Consider the following 15,937-nt stretch of genomic DNA (forward strand, 5'->3'; position numbering starts at 1 on the left):
ATTCTACCTTGCTTAAAATTCAAGTAGGAATAACGAACTACTAAAAAATTAAGAATTAAGAAATGTAAAAAATAATGAAATAAAATTACCAAACAAAGTAAAATCGAAAACAAATTAAACTAGAAAGATTAAACTAAAAATATGGGTTGACTCCCATGAGCGCCACTATTTAACATTGTTAACTCGACAACCTAATTCAAACTAAAGGTTCTAAAAAAGATTCTTCCTCCACTTCATACGCTTTTTCAAATGAAGAAATTTTTTACGAGAAAGTTTATGATCATATTGTTCCTTTATTTTGTCCTTGTAGATCCGAACATTCTCATAAGCATTTCTTCGAATCTTTTTCAGCTTCGAAAGCTTAAAGTTATCTCCTTCACCCAAGAAGACTATATTCAAATATCCCAGAAGTGATTTTAGTTTAAATTATGATGCCTATAAAATGGAAGGTAAAAATTTAGTTTTTGTAGGAGTTAAGCGCAAATCTGAATCAACAAATGATATATTTTCAACTCCCTTTATTTGTTATCTTTCACCTCCAATTCCATGCACAAATAGTCATAAAAGTTACATTTTATAAATTCATCAATGGTAGGTTCAATAACATTACTAAAATTTAAATTTGTAATATTATCATAATGTCGCATCGCTTTATACACGTCAATATCAATGACCCCACCATCAAATTGCATTATTAATATATCACTTCTCACATCGATCTTTCTATGTGTGGTTCTTAGGAAGGGTAAACCAAAAACCTTGGAACAAGTATTCATCTTATAATTTTCCATGTTGATGACATAGAAATCGACAAAAAAATGAGAACATTGACCTTCACTAAGACATTTTCAAGCACTCCCTTCAGATAGATAATAAATAGATCAAACAACTGGATAGTTACTCTTGTTCCCTTCAAAGGCTCGCTAGTAATCATTTTATAAACAGAAAGTAACATAACATTAATTGAAGCTCCTAAGTTACACTCTGAACGTTTAATTAAAACTTTTATTATTTTACAAGGTATAACGAACATTCCTTGATCCTTAATCTTTGGTGGAAGCTTTTGTTGAAATACTGCAGAGACATGTTCTCCTAGATTTACTTTCTCGTGACTAATCAGCCTCCTCTTTGTGGTGCAAGATCCATCAAAAATCGATAATACATCGACACTTGTCGAATTACTTCGAGGAAAGTTATGTTAACTTGTACTTTTTGGAACACCTCTAGGATTTCCTTTTCTTCAGCTCTTTTATCACGCCTCATCAATCTTGATGGGAAGGATGGTGAGATTTCATGAGAAAAATAAGGAGGAGGCGGGGATGAAGATGTGCACTGGATGTAGGAAGTTAACATTTCCTTCCTCTTTCTAGAAAGTACAACATTCCCATTTGGGACTTCAGGTGTGATAACGGTTCCACTTCGGAGGGTGATAGAACTAACATTTTCTCTTGGATTTTACTCCATTTGAAAAAGTAGTATTCCCTGTGACTTTAGTCTCCCCACGATTTGAGCTAGTTGGCTCATTTGCTTATCCAAATCTTGAATATGTGCTCCAGTTCATCTTTGGAATTTTCATGGGAAGTAACCAGTTTCCCCTGGGAAATCACCACTTTCTCCATTATCACCTCCAATGATATCTTTTACGATTATTGTTGTGGAGGTGGCCTCAGTTGATATGTTGGCTTCTGGTTCTATACATAACTAAAGTTTGTATGGTCTCGCCATCCTAGATTGTATGTATTTTTATACGGTTTGTATGGTCTTTGGGGAGGTCATGGAAAGGTCCCTACAACATTTACTTGTGTGTTACCTCCCTCTTATAACATCAGGAAGTAGTCCATCAGATGGTCTGATATCATTCATATCCCACATATTTTGTTACTCCATATTTTCCTGTAAAAAGTGAATTAACTACTTCAGTTAATTAATCTAATTTATTTTTAATGGAAAATATACTTATGTCATGAACCCTTCGGCTGGGTTCACTTGAAAAATATTGAGAGTTCGCTGTCATGGATGAAATTAACTCTCTCACTGTTAAAGGAGTCATATTGACTAATTCTCCTCCACTGGCAACATCTAGATTTTCATATCTAAAGGCAACAATCCTTTGTAAAAATATTGAAATAGTACTTGTGCAAAACTTCTTAAGTCACTCTCAGTAGTCAGAAAGACTTTCTTTGTTCTTTTACAGAATTGAAAGAATGCTCTTTTGTAAATTGTTTGCTTTGGTTGTTGGGAGGTACATGACAAGAAAAATTTGACTCGTGTCAACCCATGAATTAACTAAATTTAGAGGTAAATAAAAAAATCAATCCTTAGCAAAATTCGCTAAGGAAAAAGGGAAAGCTCTGAGTTTTTTTTTATTTTTGGAAACTCCCTATGGTTTCATGCTAGAGCAAACCATGTGGAATTCTATAAAGTGTTTATGAGGAGTTTCATTCGGAAGATCGCGAAAGTTGCAAAGAAGATGAATAAGTCATGACTTCAATTGTAATGGAATTTTTCCTTGAGGAAAGGTTTTACGCAATGACGTTTAAGTGGTAGGAGCTGCAGCTAGCTTCTGGATCATTTTTCTACTTCTTCTACCATTGGGATCTAATCTTCGTTATTTATCTCAGTATGTACATCAATTTTAGAATCTGTATCTAGATCTAGATCTGTTTCTAAACTCTGCTCTTAATCTTCTTGTATTTTTCTTTTATCTCGAAGTGTTTGTACGTGGATTCTTCTGGATCGTGCTTCGATCTTCGGGTCAAAATATATTAATTTTCCCAGGTTCTTATTGGTCATAAATTGAAAAAAAATAAATAAATAAATTAGTAACTTTTCGTTAGTCCCTGGAAGCGAATCCAATTTGATACGCATCATCTTCACGTCAAAATAATTCATTCTTCTGAAATAATAAATAAATGATATTAAACATAGTAAGAGAGAAGTAAGGATCGATCCCACATGGACTAAGTAAACTTCCTGATTTATTCTTGTTCAATCTTTAAGCCAAGAAGTGAGTTGAATAATATTTAAGTTAAGATGAGGATTTATGGATGAAAAGAGTAAAATAAATATAAGTATGAAAATAAGAGATTATAAAGAAGATTAAAAAGAAATAGATTCAATATGGTATAAGTCAACCTTAGTATTTTTCTTTGACTCAGTTTCCTCATATGATTGAAATTTTTTTACTTCGGGATTCACGTCGGTTACTTGTCTACAAGAACCAATCCTTGTGACAATGCATTGTATGTCAAATACTCAAGTCCAATCCTTGATATCTATTTTAGGAAATTTACCTAATAAACAACAATGTTGTAGATAAAAAAAGATTAAGTTCGTAAAAGACCAACTAAAACTATATTGTTTCAATAATAACTTATTCCAATCTCAGTTTCCTCTTAGAAATAATTTTGCTAAATGTCTTCCAGGAAGTCGAATGTGCTTTCAATAAGCTAATCCTTCCTCCCACACAATTAACTTTAACAACATCTTGACCAACATCAATATTTGGTTTTGAAATCGTTTTGATTTTGAAAATAAGCTCAAAGAAAATGAGAGAGGTATTCAAAGTTGTTTAAGTGTTTTTCAATTCTCACATTGGAATTCAGTCATCGCTTTAGCCCTCAGCTTGAAAGAGAATTAGCTAAGCATGACAGAAGTCATACTTAGCATTTAAAGGAAAACTTTAGAGAAAAATAAAAAAATGAAAGTAAAAGAAAAATAACTTTATAAAACTAAAGAAGAAACAAAGGAATTCGGGAGATGAGAGATATGTTTTAGGCTTACTCGATAGGATATTTATAGTCTCTAAAAACCCCTAAAATTACATTAAAATCCTAAAAGACAATTCTTGAAATAAATACTATAAATAAAGATAAATCTTGAATTTAAATTTGAATTTGTGACTTAGTCATCTGCTTCCACGAAAATGCTGACTAGACCTTCTAGAACATACTGAATAGATTTCAAGTCAGTGCTTTCATGCTCAATTTCATGCCCACTAGGTCACCCATGATTCTAAAATATAAAAAAGGGTACAAAACTTCTCTTTTAAGCACATTTTCTAGAAGTCATTGTTCTGTACATAAATTATGTAAAAAATACTCAAATCAACAATAATAATGAACAATCAAAAAGTATTTAAACACATAATATAGCACAAAATAAACACTAGTCATGGACTAACTACGACAACGTTTGTTAAATCCAACTCCATTTTAGTTTTAGAAAAACGCGACTCGGATTATAGTGTCTCAGTGAGAATTGAACCCAATTTCAGTTTCAATTAGCGGACCACCACTAAGTGTGTTCAGAGAAAGTGAAATGTGCTACAAGCTGATCATTCCTCCCAACTATTAATCAAAATCATAATCAATCCAACGTTCAATTTTTGAAAAGATAACATTTTTTATTATAAAAGGATGGTCGATTACTAATCCTTTATTATGGGAAATTAAAAATATAACCCGAAGGGTATGAGGTGGTTTTCAATTCTCAAGATTGGATTTGAGTCATCGCTTCAGCCTTTGGCTTATGAAAAAACTTAACTAAGCATGGTAGAAATCATACATAGCATTTTAAAGTTAAAGAAAACATGAAAAGAAAAATAAATAAAAGAAAAATAATTTCATGAAAACTAAAGCAAGGAACAAAATAAGTTGAGACATGGGAGATATGTTTTTCAGCTCACCTCGATGGGGTATTTATGCTCTCCTAAAACCCTAAAAAGTAGCAAAAATGACAAATAGATAATTCTAGGAAAATATTCAAACTTAATCCTAAAAATAAAATATAATGTCTAAAAATAAATGATAACCTTGATTTCAAACTTGGGATCTGTGGCTGAGTCTCCTCTCCATGAAATTGCTGACTGGATGCCACATCGGACACAATCATGCCCCAATTCATGCCCACTAAGCTGGCCTTGATTCCAGAAAATAAAAAGTTGCATAACTTCATCTATTGTAGCACCATTTCTGGAATCAACTACCATGCATAGAAAATGAATAAAAACGCCCAAATCAGTAACTTAAATTGACTAATGAAGGAGTAATGATTAACAAAATATTAACTAATTTAAGCATTAATCACACATTATAATCAAATTTAAAAATAAATTTAAATTTTTTAATTTCTTTCAAATTCATTATTTTTTCAATATTTCTTAACAGACAAGGAGATGAGAGATGGTTCATGTGCAAGAACTATTTAATCAGTTAGAGTTTAACTCAAATTCAAAGTGAAACAAATTAATATTTAAAATTGGGAAAGTAAGAATTCTAGTTTGATTAAAAGTAGAGAACTTTATTAAAGTAGATTTCTACTCTATTTAATTTCTGTTTATAATTAAGTATTTATCCCTATAAATAGGAACTAAAGGTAAAAGTTAGAAATCTAGTTTGTCTTTCACCAAAATCACCCTTGTATTTTCTTCCTTCATATTAGTGAAATTCTTCTCATCTAGTTGTGATTTTCCCTTTTTGGGGTTTCCACGTAAATATTGGAGTTCTTTATTTTTTTCTTTTTTGGTCATGTTTATTTGTTTATCGATAATCATTATGATATTATAACAAATATGTATCAGAGCTTCAGGTTCAAGATTATGGTAACAATATAGTATGATATTCCATGTTGGATGAAAACACTAAGTTCTCGTTGTGGCATGTTAAGATTTAGGATCTCCTTACACAATTGGACTTAGATGATGCATTGGAAAAGTTTGATAAGAGACATTGCCATATTGGATGAACGAAGAAAAGCGTAAGGATCATAAAGTTTTATCTCAGCCCCGTTTACACTTATCAAATTAAATATTGCAAGATGTATTGAAAGAAAAAATGGTTGCTTCTTTGCGGGAGAAATTGGAGCAACTATACATGAATAAATCGTTGACCAGGAAGTTGCACTTAAAGCAACGTCTTTATTTGCTCAAGTTGGCGGAAGGTTTGTCTCTTGAAGAGCACCCATCCATATTCAAGGACGCATATGACCTAGAGACTTTAGAAGTGAATTATGATCAAGAAGATTTAAGATTAATCCTTTTATGTTCACTGCCTCCTTCCTACTTATCTTTCAAAGACATAATTTTGTACAGTCATGAAACACTCACTGTTGAAGTGGTGTACAATGGCATGCACTTGTTTGACAAGATGAAGCATCTTGTATCTAGTTTCGAGCCCCAAGTCGAAGGTCTCATGGTACATGGATCGACTAGCTCAAACCATGAAAGAAAAGGAAAACGCTCTTCTAGTAATGAAGGAATGGGCATATCAAATTCTTCCAACCGAGGTAAAACTTCTCACTTCTGTAAAAATAAAGTTCATGTTAAATCGGAGTGTTACAAGTTACAAAATGAAATTAAGAGAGAAGCTGAAGAGAAAAACTTCAAAAAATTTGGTGAGGCCGGTGTAGTAGAGGAGTGCAATGACGAAAAACTCCTAGTTGTAGATGACGACAACTCTATAACAAGTGATGAGTGGATATGTTTTTATATAAGTCTTAATCGTGATTGGTTAGTGACATATAAAGATGTATCTACATGTGATGCCTTTTTTTGGAAATAATGTCTCTTATAAAGTCGTAGGTATTGGCATAATTAAGGATAAAATGTTTGATGGGATTGTTTGAACAATTGTTAATGTGAGACTTGTTCCAAATTTGAGTATAAATCTAATTCGTTATGTACCCTAGATTCAAAAGGTACAAATTTTCTAGTAAAGATGGAGCTATGAAAATTTGCAAGGGCTCTCTTGTTGTGAAGAATGGGCATAGAAAGACTGCCAAGTTTTATTTTCTTCATGGTTCAACAATTTTAGACAATGCAACTAATATTTCCTCCCCTGTGTCAAATAACGTTGTTACTGGTAAAAACATCTTGATTAAATTAAGCAAAACAAGATTTTTTGTTGAACAAGATAATTGTGAGAAAAACGGCTATTTGAAGCAGAAAAGAGTTCAAATTCATGGGCATAATGAATTTGAAGATATAATCATCACTGGTGATCGAGATCGTATTGTGCATGATATTGCTCGTGGTGATACATTTGTGAAAAAAGTTGACACTTATAATAACCATGCCGATGTGAAGAGTAAATCCATGTTTAAAAAAAGCTTGAATTCTTTCGGTATTCATTACTGAAGATCACCCCTTTGAGGGGTGTTGTGGAAGAGGTGAATTTGTTCGTTGAAGTGAAGAATTATTTTTGTTGAGTTTGGGTGTCTTATCAAATTTAAGTGTTTTATCTCGAAACCTTCGCACTTTCAGAATTCGCGTCTATGTGGAGATTTATTAGAGTTTGACTTGAATTCAAATTGGCATAAATTAATATTTAAATTTGAAAAAGTAAGAATCCTAGTTTAATTAAAAGTAGAGAACTTTATTAAAGTAGATTTATACTCTATTTAGTTTTCCTTTGTAATCAAGTATTTATCCTTATAAATAGATACTAAGGTAAGGGTTAGAAATCAAGTTTTTATTTCACTAAAATCCTCTTGTATTTTATTCTTTCGTATTAGTGAAATTCTTCTATTCTGTCAGTGGTTTTTCCCTTTTTGGATTTTCCATGTAAATCTAGTTGTTCTTTATTTTTCTTTTCCAATCGTGCTTATTTGTTAGCCGATAATCTTTTAACACAATCTTTAGTTTATTAGAGTTTGATTTTTCATATTTTCTAAAATTTAAATTCAGTCAAACCTCGTAAAATAAGAATATTAATTTTTCCTTTCTTCCAAAGTAAAAATAAATTGAAGAATAAAACAGTTGATGTCAGTCTTTAATAATTTCTATGTCATCTTTTACCTAAAAAGTTATTTTTGGATTTACAAGTACGTACTGTTTCAAAGGCTTTTCATGGCTGCTTTTGAAACGATGAAGGGTTGTTACTAATGACAGTTTGGCATTGTTATTTAATGCCCAATATTCGGAATTTTGGATTTTCATGGTTGCTTTTGAAACGATAAAAGATAAATTGGAACAGTATTTCTAGATGGAATCTCTCTTCCCTTGTTCATTAAGGAAAAAATGAAAAATATAAAAAAATACTATAAAAAATAATAAATTTAAAATAAAATTAAAAGAAAATTAAATTTTTTTGGAAAAATGTGAATTTAATTGATGGATTTAATATTTATATTAAATTCATATTTATTTTGACTATTGCAAATTGAAAGATAATTTGAATTTGAATTTGAATTTTAGTAGCATAATTACTCTTTGAATGCTTCTATTTAAAAATGTATTTGTTATTTTTTAACTTTGAATATTAAAGATAGTTATATACTTTTATATATTTTAAAATTAAAATATAATATATATATAAAATTGAATAGTAAAAGGAGTTTATGTTCTGAATATTTCAAATTAAATGATATTTTTATTTGTTTACATTTGAATATTAAAAGTTTCAATAAGTTTTTGACAAGTTCAAAAAGAAGAAACTTTTTCGTCCCCACTAATTTTCCAGTGATAAATGAAGACAATGATTGTTCGTGATCTCTACTAGTGTGCTACTATAGTTGATCATCTAGTTGTTGTATCCTGGGAGACAGACGACCAACGAACTCAAGCACCAAATGAGTGGCCGAAAATCTACCTAAAGGAAACTGTGTAACTTTAATACCCCCAAATATTAGGTCAGTGACTATTTTGAAAGGATTTAAAAATTTGGAGGATTAAATTGAATAAATGATAAAGTATAAGCAATGATTTAATTAAGACCAATTAGTAAGAATGAAAGAGCATTTTGGTCCTTTAGAGTGAAATGAATTTAAAATTCATTTTATTAGGGATTTAAGAAAGGGGAAAAAGGGGAAAGTTGAAAACTAAACTAAGTCATCTACTCTTCTTCTTCTCTCGTGATCGTGCTCTCCTCCACAGCCAAAGATAAGGCTTTAGCTAGCTAGTTTTTCCTTTCATTTTTGGTTTGTTCATGAAACCTTAAGTGATGTGGAAGCTTAAGGAAGGGTTTAGAGGATTAAGACTAAGAAATGGATGATTTATTTGAGATTGAAGAAAATGGGTTTTTGAATTATATGTTGAAATATGAGTTTTTATTGAGGTTTATTAGTAGATTTGACTTGTCAAAGAAGTAAATAATGGATTAGAAGCCTTGGGCGTGATTAAAAACATGTCAGAAAAAGTAGTATGATTCTTAGTTTGAGATGTTCTTTGCAGAATTTAGATGTTATAAGAAGCTAAATGGAGGAAAGTTAGTTGGGTTAAGTGATGTTAAGTTTATGGGTATTGTTTGTGGTAAAAGTAAGAGATTTAAACAAAAATTTGGTAAAACTCGAACTGAAAAATGGAAAATATGGCTAAGGGTATCGGTACTGGAAGAATAGTATTGATACTATAGGTTTAAATTTGAAGAATTAAGATGAACAATATCGATACTGATGCAATAAGTATCGATACTGATGTGGGTATCGATACTACAAGAATGGTATCGATACCATGGATTCCATAATGTAGAAATGGTTTCGATACTGAAAGGGAGTATTAGTACTATAGTATAGAAGTATCGATAACATGGTAGGGGCACCGATACTATTGAGCGTAGAATTGTAAGATATGATGAAATTGTAATAGAAATAGAAAATAATAGTACTTTTGAGTATTATTAAAGTATAAATTTTAGGGAATATACTAACATTGGTATGGTATGTGTCTTTAATGGATGCTTGTGTGGATCATAACCAAGCTCCTGAGTCAAGCAAGAAAAAGGGCAAAGATAAAGTTGTCGAATAGTCAGACATCATTACAACTTATTAGCGAGGCTTATCAGGTTACTACATTTATAATACTTGTATAAAAGGAGGCAGATACGTGATGAGTCAATCTCGAATGTTTTTTTAAATGTATATTTTATAGCATTTTGGTATATTTTCATAATGTATATAGAAATGATTTTATGAATAAGTTTTAGAGTATGAACTGCTCTAAAATGAATGGATGAATGTTAATGTTATGTTATGGTTATCGATGTTACCGAAATAAATGAAATGCGTAATGGTGCATTATTAGCAGAAAGGTGTCATAAACGAAAATGCATAACGGTGCATTATTGGCAGAAATGTGCCATAAATGAAAATGCATAACGGTGCATTATTGGCAAAAAGGTGTCATAAATGAAAATGCATAACAGTGCATTACTGGCGAAAAGGTGCCACTCATGGTATTCATAAAAGGTGAATGGCCATTTCGGCACTTCGGTTCAATGTATGTACCTTAAATTATTATTTAACATATATTGGACAAAATAAAGTATAATTGGGAACAAAATACATAAAAATAAATATGTTGGGCATACTAAGAATGGTTTTGATGACTATATGAACGAATTGAGATAATTAACTGATTTTTATGAAGTATATGATTTAGTTCATATTTCAATAGCTATAATATGATTAAGTGTGAATTTTCAGTTCATTTACATCATTATGCCTCGTTAAGTAAATACTTAACGTGTGTTGATTTCACGCGTAGGTAAAAGAAAAGACTTATCAAAGTAAAGAGTGCAGCAGAGAATATCAATCCAAGGTTGACTAATCAGTAACTATAGGATAATCATGTCTTCTTTTGATAATTAGATGACATGTATATGAATCTAAGAAAAATGTTCTGTAATATATTTAAGTTATAACTTTGTAATAGTTTACAACGAATGTTTTACCTTATATTAGAAATGTTTTGTTTTAAATTTTGAAATAAAAGTTTAGAGGTTTATAATTAAGAAAAACTTTTAAAAGTCACGTGACACTTGTGACTTGTGTATGGGAACGTATATGGGAAATGGGTGTTACAATAACGACATACCTTAACTGTTTTCGACCAATAGATCAAAATAAAGAGGAATATTTTTATTTCCATTTATTTTTTATCTTATTTTTAAGAAGTTTAACTTCTTTATTTTTTTTCTCAGGATTGATTTTTCTCATGTTGTTATTTTTGAATAACAATCTCAAGACAGAGTAAACTCGCTTTATTCCTTGAATATTTTAATGATATTATTTCATTATTATTTTTTCTATATTATTCTTGGATTAGCATGATTTTTCTAACAAAATGTGCATTGATTTTAAATTTCAATTATAATGGTGTCGACGATCGTCGATGCAAAAGCTTAGATGTGGCCATCAGATCCCTCAATTCAGCCGTATGTCACGAACTCTCTCATTTGTTCTTGGTTTGCCCCTCCCATTGGGTGGATCAAGGCTAATGCGGATGGTACCGTTATTGTTCGAGGAGGTGAGGCTGCTGCTGGAGGAGTGATCCGGGATGATCAAGATAATTGGATTTTTGGCTTCTCTCGCAGTTTGGGCAATTGTCCTGTTGTTATTGCTGAACTTTGGCTTGTTTATAGGGTTATCTCTCATACTTGGCGCTTGGGATTTCGTTGTGTTGAAGTTCAAACGGATAGCTACGAAGTTTGGAAGATTTTATCTTGTTCATCAAGGGTGCTTGAGTCTAGTGTCTTGGTTGAATCGTTGCAGGTATTGATATCGCAGGACTGACTGATTAGCATTCTTCATGTTCGTTGTCGGTTCAACTTGGTCGCGAACAAGTTGGCCAAGCTTTCAAAAGGTGTCCGTTGAGGAGATTTGCTATGAAGTGCCTCCGCATGAAGTTGCAACTTTAGTTGCTAAGGAAAATTTGAGTTCTTAATCATGTCCTATGTATCATCGGAAAAAAAAGAAATGAAACATGAAGTTTGATGCTTAAGGTTGTGGAAGAAGAGAATGGATTAAAGAAAATGATTTGAAAATTCAATTTAAAGAAAATATAATGTAAAAAATAACTGTGATATTTACACATTAAATTGGATAGAGACCATAGATGAGTTGAGGGACAAGATTTATGAAATAATTTCTTCATCATTTTATGTATGTAGTCAAATATTTTATGGGCCTTACTTTCAGCCTTGAATTATTGCTAATAAAAAGGAAATCGTGCTGTGGTCGTAAAAATAGTAGGTAATCTCCCATTAAAGATAAACTAATTTATAATGTAGGCAGGAAAACATCAGTTTCTTCGCAAATTAGGCATCATCAAATTAAGGATAAAAGAACAAGATACTGTCCGTTTCATTTCTCTGCAATATTAATTATTTATATATAAAATAATCATTAATCAAATTTAATGTAATGATAAAAGATGTTATTCTTAATCCAGGTTGATATTTAATTTTGAGTTTGATTCCAAATAATTTCTCTTTCTTTTATTTGTAAAAACGTAAAAAATACTACATGAGGTTTAATATAATTTATCATAAATGAAAAAAAAGCTTTCATTCTTTTTGTTTATATAATTGACTGATTAAAAATTACCAAAATTTTAACTTAAATCTGAATATTTAAAACATTTTAATTAACCTCAAATCATAACTATTTAAAAAAATTAAAACGATTTTCATTATTATAATGGTTATTTTTTCATGAATGATTAGTTTATATATTGTGAATGGAGCTTTTAAATCCTCATAGGAAGAAGAACTCAATACTTCCTTAGTTCCTAATACTATATATTTTTTAACAAAAAATTATCAAACTAATTAAAAAGAAACTTTCATATTTCCAGTTTATGAAAGCAAATGTTATATCCTTATTTTTACTTATAAATTAAAAATGGGTTAACTATATGATTGATCACTTATATTTGTTTTTTGTCCACTTTTTCTCATTGATTTAAAAAAACATAATATATGGTCACATTCATTTTTATTTAATTAAGACGTGATCATTAATTGTTAACAGATTAAGTAACGTGACAGTTAAATATTTTGGTGTAATCACAAATATTGGTCCATGTTATTTATATATTCTCTCAGTTTATTCATACTTTTAATAAATTAAAATAAATTTAATCCTCCAAACGAATGATGTCACGTGTCGTGCCATGTGTCAATATTCGATTGAATGACTAACATTATTTTAATTTAATATATTTAATTTTCGCTAATCAGAGATTAAGACTGTCACCCTATAGTTGAAAGAAAACAAAACAAAGAAAATTGAGGCCAAAAGAATACAAACCTATGTCATTTAGGAAACCAAGAATGTACCCAACCAGTGAGCCAAGACCAATGCTTGGTCTAAAATAGACAACATAATGTATATATTTTGTATCATAGTGTATAAATAACTTAAATTCATAATAATTTATATATATATATATATATATATATATATATTAAATTTAAAATATATATTTCATATTAACTTATTAAATATATTTTCTTATTAACTTAATTTAAAAATATTTTTTTTATTTTCATATAAAAATATTAAATTTATGTTAAACTATTTTGAAGTTAAGCATATTTAATAATTTAAAGTAATGATATAATATATTTAGTAAATTAAGATATAATATATACTTTGAAAATTTGAAATAAAATAAAATATATTTTTAAAAGTTTAGATATGAATAAAAATATATATTTAAAATAAAAAAATATTTTAAAAATTAAGTTAATAATAAAATACATTTAATAAGTTTATGTGAAAAACTATTTTTTTTAAAGTTAATACATACAAAATATTATGAATTTAAGTTAAATAATTATACACTAAGATACAAAATATATGTATCAAGTTATCTATTTTAAACCAAGTATTGGTTTTGGTTAATTTACTAATAAAATCAACTTGTGTTATTTCTCCCTCCCCTCTCTCTCTCTCTCCATTTTTCATTTTTAATTTGTGTTATTTTCTATAGATCAAATCAACTTTTCCAATTTGTGACAATTAGGTTAGTTTGCAAATAAAAACCTTTTTGTGGTTCGTTTGCTGATGCAGTCAGATTTGTTCGTATCTTTATTTTGTTCTAGTATTTTGGTTAGGTTTTTTAACCTTTTCCTTCTTTGGTCATTCCGTGATCTAGGTGGCTAGTTTTTGGATCAATGGTAATAGGAAAATGTCCTAATTATAATTTAGTTTACGCTTACAGTTATACTTGTAAATCTTTATTGTAATTCTAAATATTTTCTAGTTTTAATAAAACTAGTGGCTTTATATAAAAAAATATTGATTTTGGTTCAATGGTTTTGTACATGTTTGGCTTCCCATAAGACCTAAGATTGAATCCCTTCAGTCCCAATTTAAGTTTGACATGTGACATCATTCTATTGGAGGACGAACTTTATTTTAATTTATTAAAATTATGACCAAATTGAGAGAATATGTAAATAATGTAGACCAAAAATGTGATTATACCAAAATATTTAACTGCATCAAAACACAAACATAAGTGATGAATCATGTAGTTAATCCAACAAAAATTTATTAGTAATGAATATGATATTGATCCTTCTTTCTATACCTTTAAAATTTTCAAAGTACATTAGATTTCGTGTGTTATATTAATCATCCACAGATCCACACACAGAATACTCCATATCTTGACTTGAGGAATAAGACAGTGGATTAAATTAAAGATAAAGCAGCAGCAGTAGTTTGGAAAATAGAATTTCTTTGGGACTCTCGTAGCATAACACATGGGAAATATAGGCCAGCCACTGGTATTTAACCAAGAAAACGTCGACCCTGGGAATAACATAGATCATGGATAAGTTTCATATGGTGGCGGTTCTTGTGATTTTAGGTTGGATGGCAACCTTCACGGATGCCCAAACAACATGTGCCCAAAAGCTTGTGTCTTGTTATCCTTACCTCAACAACGCCACGGCCAAACCTCGAGAAGACTGCTGTGACCCTATAAGAGAAGCCGTTGCTAATCAGCTTCCATGCCTCTGCAATCTCTACAACCACCCTAATCTGCTTGCTTCTTTCAACGTCACTGTCCCTGAAGCTCTCAGGATCTCTCGTGAATGCGGCATCACTACCGATCTCATTACTTGCAACGGTAAGTTTCTATTTATATACAGGACAGACGCAATATTTTATATTAGAAGGGGCACGAATATATAAAATTTTAAGGGGAGACATACTTGTACTTATAAAATTGTAGGACAAAAACAATTTTTTTTAATTAAGAAAATATCTAAAATGTATAAAAAAATTAAAATTTTTAGTGAATAACTGCCCCTGCTCGCCTCTTCGATCCATCCCTATTTATATGATCGATTGAGTTACTATACTAGAAATCGCTTTTATCATTTGGTTTATCAGAGACAAATTATTAATCTCTTGATTTTTTTTTTCTTATTAAGCCACTTCCCCCATGTCTGCTCCACCACCGCCAGGACAATCTGGAGGTGCTGACAGGATAGCATTGGCAGGAGTTACCACCTTATTCTTATGTCTGGTGACATTCATTTCTTCATTGGGACTTTGATCAGCAGATGATTTCTTCATAGTAAACACCAGATATGGTGTGCATCCGTCTCTAGGAATTTTAATTGTTTGCTTGCAATTTTATTTTGCTACATGTAATATAATTGGTGGGTTGGTTTTTCTAATCTCTATCACGTATTATTGTTATCTGTAATTTTATTGTTTGCGTATAATCATGGCTAGATGTACTTTCTATTACTTACGTCTGAATACATCAACAACACATGTTATAAAAACCAGAGCCTATTATACCAGCCAGGGCAACAAACAAAATCTTCTCAACCAACCACGTGAAACAAAACCTCTAAAATAATCCATTATTAGCAGCCGAGGGATAGAAACGGGATGAACGAACATCGCGTTTTTGTTTTTCTGTTGATCACTCATCGTTACAAACTTATCGGTGACAAACTATCTTGATATTTGTAATAGCCTTGATTATGTAGTAAAGAATCCCTTTCATGAGAGATATTGATAGCCGACTACAACTAGAACAATTGGGATGTTATATAATCAGTGATATTTAAGCAATTTTTATTCGTATAGGATTACATAAGTTGACTACGAGGACAATCCTTCCCAATCGATTTGTTTAATTCATAATGTCATAATTCAAATTCTCAATCTTATTAAAGGAACTTAAAGTCTC

At 30.4% G+C, this 15,937-nt stretch overlaps 1 protein-coding gene across 1 annotated transcript; it reads left to right on the plus strand.

Annotated features, from left to right (window-relative positions):
• The first annotated feature begins 14,559 nt into the window (after positions 1–14,559).
• Positions 14,560–15,453, plus strand: LOC120199254 (non-specific lipid transfer protein GPI-anchored 8-like). The gene is made up of 2 exons (XM_039200400.1): positions 14,560–14,857; positions 15,165–15,453. Exons 1-2 carry the CDS (start codon positions 14,572–14,574, stop codon positions 15,287–15,289), a joined length of 411 nt encoding a protein of 136 aa, XP_039056331.1. The 5' UTR covers positions 14,560–14,571; the 3' UTR covers positions 15,290–15,453.
• The last annotated feature ends 484 nt before the right edge of the window (positions 15,454–15,937 follow it).

This window comes from Hibiscus syriacus, unplaced genomic scaffold (assembly GCF_006381635.1).
Source record: "Hibiscus syriacus cultivar Baekdansim isolate YM2019G1 unplaced genomic scaffold, ASM638163v2 tig00005406_pilon, whole genome shotgun sequence".
NCBI classification, from domain to species: domain Eukaryota; kingdom Viridiplantae; phylum Streptophyta; class Magnoliopsida; order Malvales; family Malvaceae; genus Hibiscus; species Hibiscus syriacus.

Bases quoted from the DNA above. Each gene is read 5' to 3' on its own strand.
- LOC120199254 (XM_039200400.1), top strand. From the start codon at position 14,572: ATGGTGGCGGTTCTTGTGATTTTAGGTTGGATGGCAACCTTCACGGAT. The intron at 14,858-15,164 runs GTAAGTTTCTAT...TTTCTTATTAAG, and splicing joins CGATCTCATTACTTGCAACG to CCACTTCCCCCATGTCTGCT.